This window comes from Carassius gibelio, chromosome A14 (assembly GCF_023724105.1).
Source record: "Carassius gibelio isolate Cgi1373 ecotype wild population from Czech Republic chromosome A14, carGib1.2-hapl.c, whole genome shotgun sequence".
Taxonomy (NCBI): domain Eukaryota; kingdom Metazoa; phylum Chordata; class Actinopteri; order Cypriniformes; family Cyprinidae; genus Carassius; species Carassius gibelio.
The window spans coordinates 11,804,637-11,824,721 of record NC_068384.1 but is presented as its reverse complement, the minus strand read 5'-3'; the positions used below and the strand labels follow the sequence as shown (position 1 = coordinate 11,824,721).

The following is a 20,085-nucleotide window of genomic DNA, read 5'->3' as shown; positions in this document are numbered from 1 at the left end:
TCAACTACTAAAACTGTCCTATGTATGCACGTGGACAATGGAAGACCACATGATGACTAAAATTCAATTTCCAGCCATAACTTATGACATATTTACAAAGGTACAGGCATCAGAAATGCTTTGACACCCTATTTCTAATTGCAGGGAAATTTGCTCTTTTATTTCTTTCATTGTTTGTAATTGAAAAGATAAATCGTTTAGCAACAGATCAATAAAATGTAAAAAAGAAAAAAAAAAACGAACTTTGCTCAAGCGGTGCCATATCTTGGTCTCTGATTGGTTGAAGAAAGAGTGCTTCAGTTTGGCACACCCCTCCTTCCCTTCGTCTCCTGGTGGAAGAAATTATGGCCACAACTGGGAAAGTAAGTTGACAGCGAAATTTGCCCTCATCTTTTGAAATACGTAAAGTATTTACAGTGTGCATTTGGTTGCGTTTAATGGTAGTAATTTTGCACTATTTGTGAAAAAAACTCGAGCGTCAGGACGTTCAATCAAAAACGGTTTCAAATATGTAGCAGCACTTGTCTTGTGCATGACAGGAGTGCAGATAGGTAACTTATACAAAGATACCTTGTGATGCTTTGACCTGTTTTCCGTTGCCTTTGTTTCCAGATATATGACAATGCATGCGTAAAATATCAGAAACATGCCAGTCTGATCTATTGTTGCATTCACCGAGCTTGATTTATTACAGCATATTAAATAGAGATTCGCCATATATTGGCCGATTTTGCTATACTGTACATGAACTGCATTGTTTTTGTGAGTCTAATTGCATCTCGAAACTGCATCAACTGGAATCTTATTAATTCATCCTCAGGTGATCAAATGCAAGGCAGCAGTGGCCTGGGAGGCTGGTAAACCTCTTTCCATTGAAGAGGTGGAAGTAGCTCCACCTAAAGCCCATGAAGTTCGCGTGAAGGTAAACCATTAATCTGAACATTGTTCTTTTTGACAAAAGCAATAAGTAATTTGATGTGGACTAATTGTAGATAACACAGAGTACTTTGGTGCTCTGTAAAACCTTAGTTTTTAACAGACATTTTAAACAGACATATCAGAGGATTTTGAGGTGTTTTCTTAACCGATAGAGTTAAGATTTCACATTGTAATTGCACCGGCTCTACTAAAGCTGTAACAAACCAGCTTGCAGCTGCACTCTGTCAAAACACCATGTTCTGTGACAGATTTCTCAATGACCCTGCAGTCTTATCTTGAGCATGATTATGCAGAAGAGCGTTTGTGTTCTTTATTTTAAATAATTAAGCAATCGAGTCAAGAATACATGCATAGCTGTTCAAAATCTGTAACTGAGAAGTCTTGGTGATTGTATGTTTTAGGTTCATGCTACAGGAGTGTGTCACACTGACGCTTCCACTCTGAGTGGGAGTGGCCTTGAGGTCTTGTTTCCTGTCATCCTGGGTCACGAGGGGGCAGGCACTGTTGAGAGTGTTGGCAAAGGGGTCACCAAATTCAAACCAGGCATGTCATGGACTATTTACCCTCACATGAATGACATTCAGTGTGTAAAATGTGAGCCGTTTTGGTGTTATGGAGAAATCTTGAAGCTCGTATACTTTTTTTGAAGGTGATACTGTTATCCTGCTGTATGTACCTCAATGCGGAGAGTGCAAGTTTTGTAAAAATCCTAAAACCAACCTGTGTCAGAAAATCAGGTAATTATGAAAATAATGTCATTATCATCACTCAACTGTTAAAAAGTTGAGGTAATTTTTTTTCTTTTTTTTTTTTTTAAGCAAGAAATAACACATTTATTATGACATATTAAATGTTAGCTCAAATGTAACTAAGTTTTTCTTTTGAACTTTCAATTGATTTTTTTTTTTGATCACCAAATCAGTCTATTAAAAAGATTTCTAGTATAATGTGACACCGAAGACTGGAGTAATGAATTCAGCTTTGCCATCAATGGAATAAATTAGTTTGAAAATATCTTAAAACAGAAAAACAAAATCAAAATGTATTTTAATATTTCAAAATATTACTGTTTTTAATGTATTTTTGATTAAATAAATGCAGCCTTGGTAAGCATAAGAGACCAACCCCGAACCTTTGAAGGGTAGCTTAGGCCTTATATTGTTAATGCTAACTGAAATAGTTTGGTTTGTAAATACTTAGTTCTAATGTCATTTTTTTTTTTTTTTTTTTTAAGTGTGACCCAAGGTCAGGGTCTGATGCCTGATAAGACCTCCAGGTTCACCTGCAAAGGAAAGCAGCTTTTCCACTTCATGGGTACCAGCACCTTTTCCGAATACACCGTGGTGTCTGAAATCTCTCTGGCCAAAGTGAATGAAAATGCCCCCCTGGACAAAGTGTGTCTGCTGGGCTGTGGCATCTCCACTGGATATGGAGCTGCCATCAATACTGCTAAGGTCTGCTTTGTTTAATTAATGAGTATTTCTTTATATCTGAATATTTCCTGCTGCCTCAGAATGGAACATGAACTTGTATTCACCCTGGCAGGTTGAGGCTGGCTCTACATGTGCTGTGTTCGGTTTGGGAGCAGTGGGGCTTGCAGTCATAATGGGCTGCAAGTCAGCCGGCGCCGCCAGGATCATTGGCATTGACATCAACCCAGACAAGTTTGAAATTGCCAAGAAGTTTGGAGCCACCGAGTTTGTGAACCCCAAGGACCACAGCAAGCCCATTCAGGAAGTGTTGGTGGAGCTGACAGATGGAGGAGTCGACTACTCCTTTGAATGCATTGGCAATGTTGGCATTATGGTGAGCTGCGGCAATAGCTGCCGTTTAGTTAAGGTTGAACAAAAACTGGCTAATGCAGCCACCCAGCTGTGCACTGCTTATTTGGAGTCGTCATTGTTCCACAGCTTATTTGCTTCCATGGTATCTCTAAATTAGAGCCAAAATAATGCTCACTATTATTACTAATGTGAAGTGCAAATTCATTTGTTTATACAGCTTAGGTTCAGGATGACCGTTATTGCTGACATGTTTCTTGTTGTCATGTTTGAATTCAGAGAGCTGCTCTTGAGGCTTGTCACAAAGGCTGGGGAACCAGTGTCATCATTGGTGTGGCAGGAGCAGGCCAAGAAATCTCCACCCGCCCCTTTCAGCTGGTCACAGGGCGCACATGGAAAGGCACAGCTTTTGGTGGTGGGTATTTTCTGTTTTTCTTTCTCACTTTTATTATTAAGTATTTCTAATAAACAATTATTTTTATTGCTTTGTTTACATTGTATTATTATTATTTTTCCCCATTAAATATCATTTTTAGTATTTATTTATAATTTATTGTATTATATTTTTATTTTATTTTTTTATAATCTTATTTTATTATTGCTTTTGTGTGTGTGTGTGTATTTATCACTATTATTATTATTATTATTATTGTTATTATTATAGAATTATTGATATTATATAATGTTACCATTTACAAATAGCCGGGTAATACACCTTCTTTTTGTTTTTGAGGATGGAAGAGTGTGGAGAGTGTCCCTAAGCTAGTGAATGAGTACATGAACAGGAAGCTGATGGTGGATGAGTTTGTTACTCACACGTTGCCCTTTGCCCAGATCAATGAGGCTTTTGACCTGATGCATGCTGGGAAGAGGTGCATACATTATAATATGGCTGTTTTTACCTGGTGTTATTTGTAATATTATATGTATGCAATATGGTGAACAAATTGTTGTCAAAATGGTAACTTTTTGTGTCTTCCACAGTATCCGAACTGTTCTACAGCTCTGAGCCTCAAGTTCAAACAAACTCAGTCAAACTCAAGTTCTGCCTTGTCCTGCCATGAAACAAACATGCTAATCATTAACATCCTTGTCTCAGTAGTTGCTGTGTTGACTGTTGTGTTAGAGGTTGTTCTGATAATGTTTATTTGCCTGTAGAGGTCCAGTTACACAATGAATAAATTTGATTATCAAACAGAACATTCTGTGCTTTTATTGTTATACATAGTCAAAATGTTGCATTATTAGTGGCTTGGTATATTCTGTTGTAAGTTATAAATCTTGAACATTTAGAACCATAAACATTTACCAGATAAATAATTTGATTAATATCAGCATGTTCAAAACAATCTAGTTGATTGCATAATGTTAAAAATGTAAAATAGTAAAACATTTTCAAATTAGGTTTTTCAAATAATATTTTCTCTGTTACTTTCTACTTTTAGTTATACAAAATGTAAAAATACACAGTTTTAAAAAAAGAAGAATTATCCTGTTTTATAATTATGTGCATAAATAAAGTACTTAAGAGTTTTTTCTAGGTTAGTAGTCTGTTCATGAATCAGAAACCGCTTTTTACCATAGACAGTACGGCGGGAGTCATGTTCTCTCGGTGTCCTCTAGGTGTCGCTGTCCGGACGCGTGCTACTCATTGACTCACATGTGTTCGGTTGAGTTGGGCCAATCAAATTGTGTTTTCACACACACGGAAAGACCCTTCATGTTTGTAGAAGATGGCGACTGCTGAACCGGTTAGTAAATATAAGTGCTCTTACAATTATTAATGTGATGACAACAGTGGTAGTTATTAATGTTAAGCACGTGCTTATTTGTGTCGGGGCTTTCTAAAAGCTAATCCTAAACGATATGTTGTTGTGGAGTGATATCTCTCAAAGCAGACAGTCAAATGAGCTCGTGTTTGCCTGTTTTACATATGCGTTTAAAAGAGATTGTGCAAAAGTGTTAAATAGTTAGTTTATTTAATTAAGAGGAGTGTTGTGAGTATTTGATGTTTTCCTTGAAAGTTGAACATGTTGTTAAACAGTATCTGTTCTTGTATGGTAATCTAGAATTGATGTTTTGCTGATGTGTCACTGAAAATATGGATGATGTGATTGTTTTTAGTCTCTGTATGGACACATCGCTTAATGTAGCTCAAAATCAGAGATCTGATCTTTAGTCAAGATACAAATGTGCGTGGAATTGTGTTTAGTTTCGTGAAATGTTAATTAAGTTTTGTAGAGAACTTTTAGTCAGTGTGTCGAATTTTACACAGTTAACGTTACTTGTTTGGTTGTAAGATTATTTGTTTTTCTTTCTAAACATGCCTGTTTATCACTGAAAAAAAAAAAAAAAAAGATAATCGTTGTTTCCTTTCCTCAGACACCCTTTTAGAGAACTTTTATGTACACTTCCAGAAAGTGCAGCTTTCTGAGAAACTTAAATAAGGATCCCTAATAGTTCCATAATATAGATCCATAATAGTTTTTTATATAGTTCCGATGATATATTTTGGAATGGGCAAAACACATTTAAAATCGCGTTTCATTAGTAAAAGTAATAGCACATTGATGTAATAAATTCAGCTTAATTTTTTCGTGTCTTGTCCTAAAGCAATCTATAACCTTTAACTCTGACACCGTGGGACCTCAGGAAACTTCCGAGATGACTTTCAATGATTTTAAATAAGACAAAACAATATATAATAATTTGAGGATGCCTAATTTTTAAAGTGTAAATTATAGACTTGGAAAAATCATGTAAATTAATTTGGATAACTCCATCTTCATTTGTGCAGTATATATACCTTTTTTTTGTAGTTCTGCCAAGCTACAGATATTTTGTTGAATAGAAATTGTGAGTATAGCATATCTCGTATAGCATTTTCTTTTAAATAATGTCACATTCTGCTTGCAAAACACAATATTAAAATGTTTTTAAATTGTTCTGTTCTTTCCCTGTAGGAAACTTCAACAAATCCAACAAATTCAGATGAAGAAAAAAATGATGAAAATAAGCAAGAGATAGTGAGTCTTGAAGATTACATTAAACATCCTTTGCAAAACAGGTAAAGCCAACCAGGGCACGTATGTCATGTTTTGTGTATGTATTATTATTATTATTATTATTATTATTATTTACTATATCTATCTATCTATCTATCTGGAAGAGTTATCATGTGTATTTCTTTTGGCAGATGGGCTCTTTGGTTCTTTAAAAATGACAAAAGCAAAACATGGCAAGCTAATCTTCGTCTCATCTCAAAGTTTGACACGGTGGAAGACTTCTGGGCGTGAGTATTAATGAGAGAATTGAAACGGCACAGACAGCATGATAGATTCACCAGCCACTGATTAAATAAACAGACAACAGTGAGTTGTAAGCAACACTGTGACACTAACAGAGCTCTTGATTCCCCAGGTTATACAATCACATTCAGTTATCAAGTAACTTAATGTCAGGATGTGACTACTCCCTCTTCAAGGTAAGGCACAATATTGCATTATAACATTATGGCAGTAAATTTGAAATCATCTCAAATGATCTGTGCGCTCTTTCTGGAGCAGGATGGCATTGAGCCCATGTGGGAAGATGAGAGAAACAAGCTGGGCGGCCGCTGGCTGATCACCCTGTCCAAACAGCAGCGCAGAGCCGACCTGGACCGCTTCTGGCTGGAGACGGTAAGTCCATACTCTCTCCAGGTAGTGTGACCGCATTAGCTGCGAAATGTGTGTATATATAGTGTGTTTGTGGATTATAAAGGTTGAGATGTTTTGTTTTCCAGCTTTTGTGCCTTGTGGGAGAAGCATTTGATGACCACAGTGACGACGTCTGTGGAGCTGTCGTCAACATCCGAACAAAGGGAGACAAAATAGCAATATGGACAACAGACTATGAGAACAAAGATGCTATAGTACACATAGGGTAAAAATCATTTAGTTCATTAAACCTTGCCCCTTCAAGCTTGTATTCATCTGCCTCGATTTTTATGTGCAACACCTACATCTCAAAATCCAGTAATCAATCTGTGCATAGAAGTTCCAGCTCAAGATTTTTTGCTTTTTCTTTTCTGTTCTGTTAATCTGTTACACTTGGATGTATATCACAATACAGAAGAAAATATCTGCTGCTACTTGCATTTCAGTGCAACTTTATTTTACTTTTATGCAGCATTGCACACTGAATTTTCAGCAGGCATAGAGCAGCCTTAAACCCAAATCTAATGTTACTTTTTGATTCTGTCTTTAAATGTATATATTATTTGTTTTGTCTATCCACAGGCGTGTGTATAAGGAAAGATTAGGTGTGCCTCCGAAAGTCATCATTGGATACCAGTCACATGCGGACACAGCCACCAAAAGTGGTTCCACCACCAAGAATAAGTTTGTTGTTTAAGGAGCCTTTTAAACAGTGAGCATTGATAGTTCTTTTCAAATGTTCATATCGTTACAATGATATTAAATATCCTTTCTTAAATTGTTCATGCTATAATCTCATTTCAGATGCTGCAAGAGACTGAATCTGTATCAAATTCAAATCTTCTTCAGAAGAGACCGACAGACCAAAACAAAACTGTCCTGGGATCTGACCTTTCACACAGTGCTGTGGGGGATATTAAAGCCCTTCAGATTTGTAGATGGAAGGGTTTAATCAGAGGAATGTTGTATTTGCAAAACTGTATAGTGTATAAAAACAGAGCCCTGTTCCTTTTTTTTTTTTTTTTTAAATCTCTGTATACTATAAACTACTCTTTTGCTGGTGGAGGTAAAAAGTGTATTCCGTTCAATTTATGAATATTTTTCTTTCATATTCTGTTTGCCTTTTTTATATTGGGTTGAAGTTACTAAATCTTAAGTGTAATTTATTTATTTTTTACTTACACGTTTAAGTTTCTTCTTTGGATTCAGTGTTTTGAGTGATTTGGACCGTAAACGGATCATGCTATTTCTAATTACACTGTTGATCAAAGACTGTTGTATAAATGTGTATTTTTGCAGTCTTGTTTTACATTCCTCATGTGAAATGTTCAAGGCAGTATTGAGGAAACTGATCGCCGGTTCTCACCTTTTCCTAAGGGGTTTAATTGAGTAGCCTGACTTCTTTGTTACTAAAAAATGATAGGACCCCTTTCTTGAAAATGGGTGCGTATGAAAATGAATGTAAATAAAATGTACAGTGCATTGTCTATATCCAGTGAAGAGCCTTTGAAATGCATCTGTTGATGATAAATAAATAATCTGCTCTGAGATTCTTGAGATGTGAGAATTTTCTTATTCCAGTAAGTTAGCTTATATCCCTTTAGCTAAATGTATTAGTTTCCTTTTGCTCAAAAATTCAGTTGTTTGTCCTTTGTTAATCTATGATGGAAAAAAAAATAGTTTTGCAAGAACACATTTTTAAGTTTACTGTATTCATCATCTTAAAGATACAATTAATGAAAAAGTGCAACAAAATTGCTTTAATGCTGCGTTTGTTAAAGAAGTATTTCACACTGTGCTTGTCAACTAATGCCAAACTGTATATTAGATTTAAATAGTTTAAAAAGAAATATGATTTCTTTGTACTATTCATGACCACAGAAATACTTAAGACGATTAAACAAAATAAAAGAATTGCGCCACTAGTTTGACATTCCTACTCTTTCAATTGTCCTTGAGGCCAATTTGTGATACCAGCTTGATCCAGATTGCTTACAGAATTAGTTGGATCTTCCTCCACAAGCTCAAGATGATGATCCAAAATACTCTCCGACAACACAGAGGGTGTCCTGCTCCGGGCATGTCTGGGTCCATCCTCCTGGAAATGCGACAGGCCTTTGGTATGATAACTAGGGCTGGGGCTGGCAGAGGACAGGGTTCTCTGGCTCCCATTAAGGTAACTACCATAGTTCACAGAGTCCTTTGAATCCTGCCGTGAGTAGGAGTTGATGTGCGCGCGCTGGTAGCTGTACGCTCTCCAACCTGGCCGTCTCCTGCGGTGACATCTGCATTTCAGGATGCGGATGAAAGCTAGCTTGAACTCCCGGCTGTAGCAGGGATAGATGATGGGATTCAGGCAGCTATTTAAGTAACCAAGCCAGAAGATGATTTTGAAGATGGTTTCAGGAGGCCGCAGGCTGACATTGAACGCAACTGCAAAGAGAGTACATCGGTGAGGTTAAGTTTTATTATACATTAATGTTGACATCAGTCGTAAGACTGTTATGAGTTATTCAGATTATAAACTTGATTTACATAGTACTTTTATTCAAAAAATGTGAATTTGAAAATGACATATCTAGAGAAAGTCTAAGCTATTCTAGTCTATTCCTGAGAAACCTTAGGTTATATTTTCTGTGATGCTTTGTGGGACCCAGAACCAACCATAACACGTGGGGTTCCTTCTCTCTCTTCTCTCTCTCTCTCTCTCTCTCCCTCATATAACATTACTACATGACTGGTGTGCCCCCTGCTGTCTCAATTCGTGATTGTTTGTGACTGCCCCCTGTCGGCACAACTTTTTTTTAAATTAAAGATGTCATCCAGCAGGTGGCAGCAACGTTTACTTATCAAATTTTCTGCCCATAGCAAATTGGTGTGAAAACTATGAAAATAAAAATACATCGAATGCCAGATGTGCAGAGCATTTACAAACAGAACAAAGTCAACATTAAAACTAAATTTTAAATTAATAAATGTTTTAGATTTGATGTAAATACTTGATTTGTTTTTATTTTATTTAGGAATTTAAAAAAAAAAAAAAATATATATATATATATATATATATATATATATATATATATATATATATATATATATATATATATATATATATATATATATATATTTATTTATTTATTTATTTATTTATTTTTTTTACTAAATACTAAATACTTCTGTTTATTATAATATTAAGCAAAAATTTGTGGGAAAAGTTCTTTATCCCCTTTTTTTCATTAAATTGCAGTGGTAGAGTTGTGGATCTGTGCTATTAATTTCTTCAGTCTGAGATCCTTTGTGTATAAAGCAGAGGCATCTCAAAGCTGCAGCCCTAGTGCAGTGACCCACTGCATTCAAAGTACCATGGGAACCATGAGACTTCGCTGAAAAAAACAAGGCCAAACTAGTCTTTAAGTGACAAAGATATATTAAAAGGCTTTAACATTTTAAAATAAGTCATGCATAGACATTAATAGCCTGTAATTAATGTAAGCAACACCAAAGCAGTTCACTCACTTAAATAGAATATAGTCTCATATTCTGATTTCTTCTCTTATCAAAGAGCTTTTTCTTGAATGTAACTGTTCTGAAACAATAGATTTCTAAGAGGAAGCAAATAAGTTTGCGATATACTGTCCACAACCTTGCATCCTGTTTTTCCAAGTTATGTGCAGTCGAGTGGTTCACTAGGTTTTCGTCCATTGTCTAGTATGACATGTTTAGAAAAATATCAATGATTTATGTGACATAACTTATATCATGCATATCTTGTGTAATTTGTTTCTTTTTTCTTTTTCTTTTTTTTCTTCAGCAATGAATCAGCCAACATTATGAGCAGCTCTTCTTAAGCTGTATTGTCATATACATTATTTACTGCATAAACATTAGCGACATTATTTATTAAATAAATATAAAAATCTATATCAATATAGCTGTTTTCTTTCATTATATGGATGCTTATGCCACGAGAAAAAATAAAAATAAAAATAAAATCTGAATTGCAAGACGTGCAAGAGAAAATTAAATTTGAATTGCGAAATAACAAGTCACAATTACATTTTTCATTAATATTCAGTTGCGGAAATGGCCTTCCATATTAAAAAGAAAGCTAGTGGGGAGTGATTTTAAAGGCATGCAACTAGCACAGGAAATCGCTTGCCTCTGACAATGATGAATTATGCAGTTTAGTGTTTATTATGCCTTCCTGAACAATTCTGGAACTCGTTAAATAAATAAACATGAAATATTGATTTGAGTTGAAATAATTAAAAAATTCTAAGTTTTAAAGTGTTTCCATGTAACCCAAACTGAGGTTGTCTAAAACTTGTTAACATGAAACATGTAAATATGACCTTTGGAGCTACGAAAATTCAATGTAAACTCACTACTGTTTTCCACTTAAGTTTTTGTTTTCAAAAATCCAAAGAAAGCCACAGTTGCCTAAATAAGAAGCAGGCCAGCTGAACTTCCAAGCACCATGCCCTGCTGAGATAACCCTGTCTGGGACAGGAATGACGACTAAGCTAATGAATTAATAATAACCTGCCTTTGAGTCTGAATGGCTGCGGTCCAGGGCCTCGTTCTCATACTCCCTGTTGTGATAGCCAAACGGCGGATACGGCAGACCCCACACTGGGACCCCATGAGAGGGAGGAGGAAATAAAGTGCAAAAAGATTTATTCTGTCTTAACCCCCTACTCTGCGGTCTTCCCACTGACCACTAATGTTCAGCTGCAGAAGGCTTATGGGATGAATCACTGTCAGTGTACAGGCAGCACAATCTAGCTGAATAACATAACACAGAATGCATACTTCCACTGTAATTTAACTACATTTTCCTGATTGTTATTATTTATTATTATTATTGCTTTACTATTTTTGTATATTACTATTTTTATTATTATTAACTTTAAATTATGTTGGTATGGGAAAGTCCTAGTTGTTTTGTATTTTGTGTTGTTCCTAGTATAGTAAAATTTAATTTAATTAAATTATTATAATTTTCTATTTATCTTACCAAACTATCATTACATGGAATCAGTAGAGCAATTATGATGAATCATTATTTGTTGAGCATTAAATGTAATTAAATTAACTCCTTGTGAGGATTGCATCTTAATTGCTGTTTGCTAACCTTTCATAGATCCTAAGTCATGGCACGAGAACAAATATTGACTGGCACATGCGATATATAAGGCATCAGGATGTGTAAGGGCAAATAAATGAAAGGCAGGATGTCATTAAGAATTTAGAATTTTAAGAATGTCAGTATTTGAACTAAAAAATATTATTCTCACTACTAACACTGAAATAATACAATAAGTTGGCTAGCTGCTCTCCGAGCCTGGACCAGCCTATCTGTTGGCCCGTTTTAAAGGTGTTTTGGGGCATTTTCCTAATAGTGAGACTGACATAATGATGTGTGTGTGTGTGTGTGTGTGTGTTAGCCTGGATGGGTGTATTCTCTAGAAATATCTGTGTATATAGGCTTCAAAAATGTCCTATTGTTTTCATTATTGTTTTCCTGCTTTCTTGCTGTTCCCATTGTTTTTCAGTAAGTAAGAAAGAAAGAAAGTCAAAGTTGAAACCTACTTATTCTTTGCTGATCTTGTCTGTCAACTGCCAGTTGGTTTTTAGATGATCAGGCTAAGAGACATGCTTTAAAAAGTTCCATAATATGCTATTTAATTGCAGCTCCCTTTGTGACAACGTACCCCATAGTGTGAAAACATGAAAGGGGAACAAATTGTGCAACTGTGTTTAAGAAAAACCTACCAATTGGTAAAGTGAGGAAGAATGGCAACCAGCACAACGTAAACATGCCAACCACAACCCCTAAGGTCTTAGCTGCTTTCTTTTCCCTGGAAAACTTCTGAAGTTTGACCGTCAGAGAGTTCCTCCCTTGATGCGCGCGACCTTTGCCTGCGGCGCCGGAGTCCTCGTGCACCTGCGAACCCCGGTGAATCCTCAACGTTATTTCACCTGCATTCATGCTTTCCGTCTTTACACCGGCTAACAAACTCTTAGTTGTCCGTTTAGCCACTACGTAAACACGACAGTACATAAATAGAATAACAATTAAGGGAATATAAAAGGAGCCGAGCGATGAGAAGAGCGCATAGAAGGGTTCCTCGGTTATTTCGCACACCGTGGGGTCCGGTGACGGAGGCTCCTTCCATCCTAGCAGGGGTCCGATGGAGATGACCAAAGACAGAACCCAAACCCCCAGCATGGCGAGCAAAGCTCTGCGCCCCGTCACGATGTTGGGGTATTGCAACGGATGGCTCACTCCGATATAACGGTCAATGGAGATTACGCACAGACTCATGATGGATGCGGTGCAACATAGCACATCGACCGCTGCCCAAACATCACACAAAATCCTCCCGAACACCCAGTAACCCAGTACTTCCAATGTGGCTGACACGGGTAACACAGTTGTGCTGAGGAGCAAGTCGGCAATGGCGAGATTAACGATGAAATAATTAGTTGGAGATCGCAGGTGCCTATTGCACACCACTGACAAAATCACCAAGATGTTTCCAGCCACCGAGAAGATGATGAAAGTCCCCAAAGCCAAGCCGAGCGGGACGGCACGGGACAGGTGGAGTGGCTCGAGTCCTGTGCCATTTATCTCGGAAGAGTTGGAAAACTTCGGTGACCCTTCGTGCACATCCAAATAACCGCTTCCCCACGACTGTGTGACTTCATCTTCATTTTGTTGGTTCATTTTGGCGAAAAATGTTCTCCATCGCTGACACGTTGGTTGGCTGCTTAAATCCGGTTGCTATTAAAATGTCTAGAAAGTTGCAAGAGTTACTGATAAGCATCCTTGTCATTCTGATGCACTCATGTAATGAAACAAGAGTCTCTGCCTCAGGGGTAAGGCGTTAATACCGCCCATCCCTGCTTCAGTAAATGTTGATTCTTTCTTTTTTAAACAGAGTAAAAGTGCTGAAAAGCAAACACAATACACTAAAGTGGAAGCTGGAGAGTTTTGAATTATCTTTAACCTTTAAATATTTTTTTTCCATATTTGTTTTCTACAAATTAAAATTTACACTGAGAAACTTGGTGTAGAATGGTGTTAAAAAAAAAAAAAAATGGCCAGAAAACGTTCACTCAGTCATTGCAAGTGTTTCACAAATTTGCACTCCAAAAAGGCCCTTCTTCCAACGTCATTGGTAATTATCTATTGCAAGATCCTACATCTGAAATGCTTAATGGCCATGTGGTTAAAGCCTCCTTTTTTCAGCTTTTTCAAGCCATCGAGGAAAATTCAAGTATACAAGAACATTTTGTTAAGCAATAAACTAGTGTGATGTCACAGGTTGTTTTCTGTACTTATCTAAAAGCTTTATACTTTACACTTGAGCCCAGACAAAACCACATAACCATGCGAACTTTGTTACACAATTTTGTTTCATGCAAAGCCTTCATTATCTCCTGTGGAGTCTGAAGATGAGCTCACTGGGTTGGAGACATGAGGTTTTAATCCCAAAGTGTGCCAGGAATAGAGAGCTTTTCTTATGTCCCATTCTTGTTATAAAGTATTGTTAAAAAAATTATTCTGCATATTATTTTTCATTCTGTTGCATCTAACTCATAGATTTTATCAGCTCATGCATCCCCTGTAAATTGATCCCACAACCTTAATGTTGCTCGTCTGGCCAGAGGAAAACTGACCCCTCGACTGACCCTGGTTTCTCCCAAAATTTTTTCTGATGGAGTTTTGGTTCGATGCAGCACTGTCGCCTTTGACTTGCTTAGTTGGGGACACTTGACTGATTGTACTATTGGAAGAGAGCTGAACTGCATGGTGACATTACTGAATCATCAATGAACTGACATTAACTGGGAAAATGACTCTTTGTTTTGTCCTCTCGCATTATTAACCAACTATTTTCCTGTCTGACACCATAAAGCTGCTTTGACTCAGTAAGTATTGAAAAAGCACTGTATAAACAAAGTATATAAATGTATATAAACTGTATAAATGACTTGACTTGACTTGCTAGCATCATGTGAAAACATTCCCAAAGTGTACGAAAATGCTTCATATACAAAAAAGAAACATGACATGCCTATAGACCGACACAAATGGCATCAATATATCATAAAGCTAATTTATTTATAATTTTGATGGCATTTTTTTTTCTACTGCATATGTTTAAAGAAAGGTGAATTATATATTAAAAGTATAAGCATGATAATTTATTCAAAAGCAAAAGGATCTAAAAGCAGTATAAATTTGATCACATGATTTGTTCCTGATTTGTAATTTTTATATAAATTATTGTCTACTTATATCTGCCTTGTTTTATGTTGTTCTATATTGAGAAATAGTTTGTTTTCTTTTAGTCTATTTTTTCAACCTAGCTCTTGGGAATGAGATAGGTCAGAGATGAATAAAACAAGCGGTTACTTTAAAGGTCCCGTTCTTCGTGATCCCATGTTTCAAACTGTAGTTAGTGTGTAATGTTGTTGTTATATAGTATAAATAATATCTGTAAAATTCTAAAGCTCAAAGTTCAATGCCAAGCGAGATATTTTATTTAACAGAATTCGCCTACAAAAACTACTCGTTTGGACTATATCCCTCTAGTTCCTGCAGTAATGACGTCACTAAAACAGTTTTTTGATTAACCTCCACCCACAGGAATACACAAAAAAGGGGGCCTGGTCTTGTTGCGCTCGCACGGAGAAAGAGGAAGAGTTGCGTTTGAAGAGTGCGTTTGTCGCCATGTCGTCGAAATACTATTTTCATCTCTTAGTCCAATCATCTTTGTTTGGGCTTCCCAGGGATGCTGTACTTGGAGATTAATGGTTACAATTTATGTTTAACTCAGTTCCCGAAAATTTTAATCCACATGTAAAACTATGTGCAGCACATTTTGCTGAGGACAGCTTTCTCAACCTCAATCAGTTTAATGCCGGATTCGCACAAAGATTATTCTTGAAAGATGGAGCAGTTCCCTCTTTGTCTGGAGAAGGCGTTGTTTATGGACCACAACCGGTAAGTGTATTTTATTATTTAAGTTGGTGCGTTTAACAGTTACTGTAACTTATTACACTAAGGCCAACGCTGTTTAGCTTTTTTAACCAGATGGTAGCGCTGTGCAAAAAATTTAATGCGATTTTCATGCGCATCTCGTCAGTAAAAACGCTCCTATGATTATAAGTACATCTCCAGGACGTGCGTTCAGATCAGGATTTCCAGGTTTTCAAAACAAATCCTGCCCACTTGCTTCTCAAAACTTGTCCAAAACTAGCCCAATCGCGTTTTCAGGAGGGTAACGTGCGCTAAGCTGCTGTTGAATCACAACAAAGGAAACGCTGGCATAATCAGAACTTGTTACGTATTTCTGAAGGAGGGACTTCATAGAACAAGGAAGTCATCAGCCCGTTTTTATGACAGTGAAAACAGCGGTATACAGATAACTGAATTGTGTGAAATATACTGTTTTTTTTTTTTTTTTTTTACACAGGAAACATGAACACATGTTATATTGCACTGTTAATACAATCAAAGCTTAAAAAACACGAAAAACGTGACCCTTAATACAGATTAATTCTAGTCAGAGGTGTAGAATCTTCTTTGACAACATAATAAAGTCCATGCTGATGGTTAATCTTTTTCCTGGAAACTTGTCTTGAAACTTCTTCATGTCAGAGTTTTTTTATTATGATTAGAGGTTTCAGTGTACATGGAGCATCTACGTCCTGATTAGAGAATATTTTTGAATACTTGAAGCCTGCAATCAGACACTATCAGGTACATTTAAAACTTGCCATGAGGGATCGTCCTTGTGCAAAGTACCTCTTTTTTTTCAGAGAACAGACTGAGATAGAGTTATTTCTGGTTGTCCACGCACCTGGAAGACGTTTTGTTTGGCAAGGGAACACTGCAACCCCCTGACCTCCCTGGTTATTAATCAAACCCATGGCATCTACTGGTGCCTTGAAATAAGAACCCAAATCCATCCACTTGAAATCAGTTTACGATGCCTTGAGATAACTCTGAAAATAAATGTTTTTTTTTTTTCTTTTTTTTTTTTTTCTAAACATTGCTCACATAACATAGTCCAAAATAGAATTCAGGTGGTATTGAGTGGCTTTAAATGGAAATAGCTGACTGACTTAAAATCCTGGGGGAGACCAGCAGCTTGGACAGTATAAACCTCCCTGCAGGATACAGTCGATCAAACCATAGTGCTTTATGGACTCTTTAAGTGATAAAAATTCTGTCCTATTTACTCATCGTTATGTTTTTTGACATACAGTATGGCTCTTTCCTTGAGTCACAAACTTGTTTCTTTTTTTTTCATTTTTTAGGAAAACTCATAGCGAACTAACCCCAACTCTTCATATAGGACAAATTAATTATATATGTAGGCCTACAAAGGCAGTAGAAAAGACCATTTTCAAAATAGGGTTGTTTGATATAAAATAATGTTCTTTCACAGAACAGATCAAATACATCTTCGTCATCAGTTCGAGTAAACTATGTGATTGCTTGTTTACAACAAGTCAGCTATATTTGTCTTCAGTAGTCTATGTTCTCTGTTTTAAAATAAAAAAAATGTAAGCATGTGAAGCTTAAGCATAGATGAGATAAGTTATTTATTTATTTATTATTATTATTATTCTTTTATTTTCTAACTGACGCTAGGGAATTTTTGATATCCAAGTTATCAGACTGTGGGAACTAAGAGCGCATCACCTTCTCTACAGCATGGGGAAAGTACCGGAGCTGAGAAACGGGATATGCCACTACATCTAGACCATGATATAGGCTTAAATGCCTTATCAGATGGAGATTTGACGTTTCCCATGAGGTTTAGTTTACTATACATGTGCTATTTTAAATGATGTTTCTGACCTTCATGGTCTTGATGAATGATTTAGGAATTAAATATACAGTACCCTGTCCGTTCTGGTTAATTAACATGTGAGTATTTCACAAGCATCATCCACTTTTATGTCCCAGGGGTTAATTTTTATAAAAAAAAAAAAAAAAAATATATATATATATATATATATATATATATATATATATATATATATATATATATATATATATATATTCATGAGACTTTTCACCATGCCTCCATAATTTAGTTTGCCTTTTTTTTAAATGCCATTAATGTATTTTATTGTTTTAACCTTATTTCAAAGCCAAAGATTTATAATAATCATTATATATATTGTTATTACCCTTTCATGGTAATATATATATATATATATATATATATATATATATATATATATATATATATATATATATATATATATACATATATATATATATATATATATATATATATATTTATATTTGTTATTTTTTTTTTAATACATATGATTGTTTTTTTAATACTTTTTGAGAATTGTTTTAAATTTAAATGTAAAATTCTAGCAAGAGAAAAGCATCTGGCATTTCAAAATTCCCCCAAAGAATCCTATCAAATTATAAGAGACAGTGTAAAAAGATATATCTTGGAAATTTATTTATTTATTTATTTTTACAAAAGTTCTAGTATTTGTTTGTGAGACTTGTGCTAAGACAGTTTACTTCCGTTTCCTTGTTTGTTTCTTTTTGGCATGTTGAAGAAATACTCACTTCTTGAGTTTGGTATTACTCTAATTTATCAGGTTTACCATTACTGTTAACTTATCTTTTGGGAATTCCTCTCACTCTTATTTTCATTACTAAGATTTGACAATATGATTTGCACTGAACTACTTTATTTACTGCCGAAATGCAAACTTTTTTTTTTTTTTTCACTTTGCTAGAAATGTTCATATTAAAACGGTGTCAGATTAATGTTGAAATCTTAACATGTCTCTTTTCGATCGTATTTTGTTGTGATTTAGACTATAAGATACTCTGGAGAGCTTCAGGAATAGGCAAACTGTCAGCGCAGTTATAGCTCTCTAAGCCACCATAACATTTCTACATGTTGACATTTATTAAAATGTATATGATTTATCTTGACAAAACCTTCGGAAGCTAAAGTGCAGTAAAAATAAATTAGCCTTCACTTTTAGAAATAAAGTCCCTGTGCCGGGTACATTATGCAAATTCACACAGAGACTTCACATAATAAAGCATGTCATTTTAACATTTCCTTTGTGCGAAAATAAAATGGCTAGGGGCATGTAATAAAAACTTGTCTGTGGCATTTCTTTTTGGAAAGTGTGCCTGTGTAAAATCATGTTCAAATGCCTTAAGTGCAGCCAGCCCTGTTGTGTCTCATGAGTAAAATGCTCCTTAGCACCCTGTTGTGACACATTTGTCTCAGGTCCCGGTGTTCATATTGCACCTTTTTAAAACCCCAGCACCTTTTCTGACCTCTTGATGTGGCTTTATCCTCCATCTCAGGTCAAACAGACACCAACCCAGTTTTGTTACAGACATGATGTGGATCCCAAGAGACACAAATCTCATTTACACTTCAAGGAGGAAGTCTAAGGCAACTGGGGCTGAACATGCCCTCTTGGTCCTAGTGTCAGCTATGCTTGTCTGAATTACAGTCAGTCTGAGCTGACGGCTGTGACAGGAAAGAAAGAGGGCTTTCTGGAAGAAATAGCCTGTCTGAAATGTGTGTCTGGGTACATTAGTGTTTGGGCCTTTTGGATGCTGTTGAAGAGTGGGAAAGCAGTTGGGAAAGGTAGGGTCACATTTACTGCTGTTCTGCGAATTTTCATGGGTGAAATCTATTTCAACAGGAATCCATGTGATCTGGAATATTTCAAACTGTTTCATAGATTTTGCATCAGGTTCATGATGGTCAAGTACATTTGCTGCACTGACCAACAGAAAGCATATAAAACGTGCAGTACTGGGGCACTTCATGGACAGGGTTGAGAACCACTGCAATAAGGTTCAGTTTGTTGAAATTAGTTGACTACATTAGTGAAAAGTAACAATGAAAAATATGTCAATATTTATTATTCTTAGTTAATGTTAATTCTAACATTTACCAAAACACTATTAATATCAGAAGTTGTATCTGTGAAAATACTCACCCTGATGCCATGCAAGATATATTTGTTTGTTTCTTCATCGGAACAGATTCAGGGAAATTAACATTTCACTCACATTTTTGAACATAAACTTGAAAGTGCATGATCCAAACCTGAAAACATTTTGTAACATGATTTTGATTCATTTTCGTGGTAAATGCAATGTTTGATTTTAAAATGGGTTTCAAAGGATGAATTTTGAGATTTTATGTTTTCAGGTTATATATAATTTCTGATGATTTCTAAAGTGTGATGACTTTTTTTGACAAAGGTCAGAACTCCTGTTATGATGTAGGTTTTTGAGGTGCACTCTTGCCATTAATTAAGCTAATACTTTTCCTACATAATAAATAAATAATAAAAAAAAGATAAGATATCTATTTAGGAGTCTTAGACCTTTCCAACGATATATAATTTGTCAGGATTAGATCAGGAATTACTTATAATATAGTGAAGTAAACGTTGGCATCCCACCAAGGGGCCGGGTGACAGTTATTAGGTTAAGCATGACATCACTTGCTTACTAATGGATCCCCTGTCTGCAGTAAATGGGTGCCGTCAAACAGAGTCCAATGAGAGTCCAAACAGATGGTAAAAGCATCATAATAATCCCCAAGTAATCCACACAACTCTAGTCCTTC

The 20,085-nt window shown here is 35.8% G+C and overlaps 3 protein-coding genes across 3 annotated transcripts; 2 read left to right on the top strand and 1 right to left on the bottom strand.

The window, feature by feature from the left end:
- Nucleotides 1-272: 272 nt before the first annotated feature.
- On the top strand, nucleotides 273-3,920 carry LOC128027495 (alcohol dehydrogenase class-3). The gene is made up of 9 exons (XM_052615174.1): nucleotides 273-362; nucleotides 821-922; nucleotides 1,341-1,482; nucleotides 1,589-1,676; nucleotides 2,174-2,393; nucleotides 2,485-2,745; nucleotides 3,000-3,135; nucleotides 3,454-3,592; nucleotides 3,705-3,920. Exons 1-9 carry the CDS (start codon nucleotides 345-347, stop codon nucleotides 3,727-3,729), a joined length of 1,131 nt encoding a protein of 376 aa, XP_052471134.1. The 5' UTR covers nucleotides 273-344; the 3' UTR covers nucleotides 3,730-3,920.
- Nucleotides 3,921-4,334: 414 nt separating this feature from the next.
- Nucleotides 4,335-7,968, top strand: LOC128027497 (eukaryotic translation initiation factor 4E-1A). Its single transcript, XM_052615177.1, has 8 exons — nucleotides 4,335-4,471; nucleotides 5,684-5,787; nucleotides 5,917-6,012; nucleotides 6,141-6,204; nucleotides 6,287-6,400; nucleotides 6,505-6,644; nucleotides 7,001-7,130; nucleotides 7,223-7,968. The coding sequence occupies exons 1-7, from the start codon at nucleotides 4,454-4,456 to the stop codon at nucleotides 7,113-7,115; spliced, it is 651 nt and encodes a 216-aa protein (XP_052471137.1). The 5' UTR covers nucleotides 4,335-4,453; the 3' UTR covers nucleotides 7,116-7,130; nucleotides 7,223-7,968.
- Nucleotides 7,969-8,092: 124 nt separating this feature from the next.
- Nucleotides 8,093-13,305, bottom strand: LOC128027494 (alpha-1A adrenergic receptor). The gene is made up of 2 exons (XM_052615173.1): nucleotides 12,194-13,305; nucleotides 8,093-8,851 (listed from the first exon to the last, which is right to left on the bottom strand). The coding sequence occupies exons 1-2, from the start codon at nucleotides 13,146-13,148 to the stop codon at nucleotides 8,355-8,357; spliced, it is 1,452 nt and encodes a 483-aa protein (XP_052471133.1). The 5' UTR covers nucleotides 13,149-13,305; the 3' UTR covers nucleotides 8,093-8,354.
- Nucleotides 13,306-20,085: the final 6,780 nt, after the last annotated feature.

Coding starts and splice junctions, on each gene's coding strand:
- LOC128027495 (XM_052615174.1), top strand. Junction 923..1,340: donor CCCATGAAGTTCGCGTGAAG/GTAAACCATTAA, acceptor TGTATGTTTTAG/GTTCATGCTACAGGAGTGTG. Junction 2,394..2,484: donor CTGCCATCAATACTGCTAAG/GTCTGCTTTGTT, acceptor TCACCCTGGCAG/GTTGAGGCTGGCTCTACATG.
- LOC128027497 (XM_052615177.1), top strand. Junction 6,205..6,286: donor GTGACTACTCCCTCTTCAAG/GTAAGGCACAAT, acceptor TTTCTGGAGCAG/GATGGCATTGAGCCCATGTG. Junction 6,401..6,504: donor ACCGCTTCTGGCTGGAGACG/GTAAGTCCATAC, acceptor TTTGTTTTCCAG/CTTTTGTGCCTTGTGGGAGA.
- LOC128027494 (XM_052615173.1), bottom strand. CDS start 13,148: ATGAACCAACAAAATGAAGATGAAGTCACACAGTCGTGGGGAAGCGGT. Junction 8,852..12,193: donor CTTCCTCACTTTACCAATTG/GTAGGTTTTTCT, acceptor CTCTCTTTGCAG/TTGCGTTCAATGTCAGCCTG.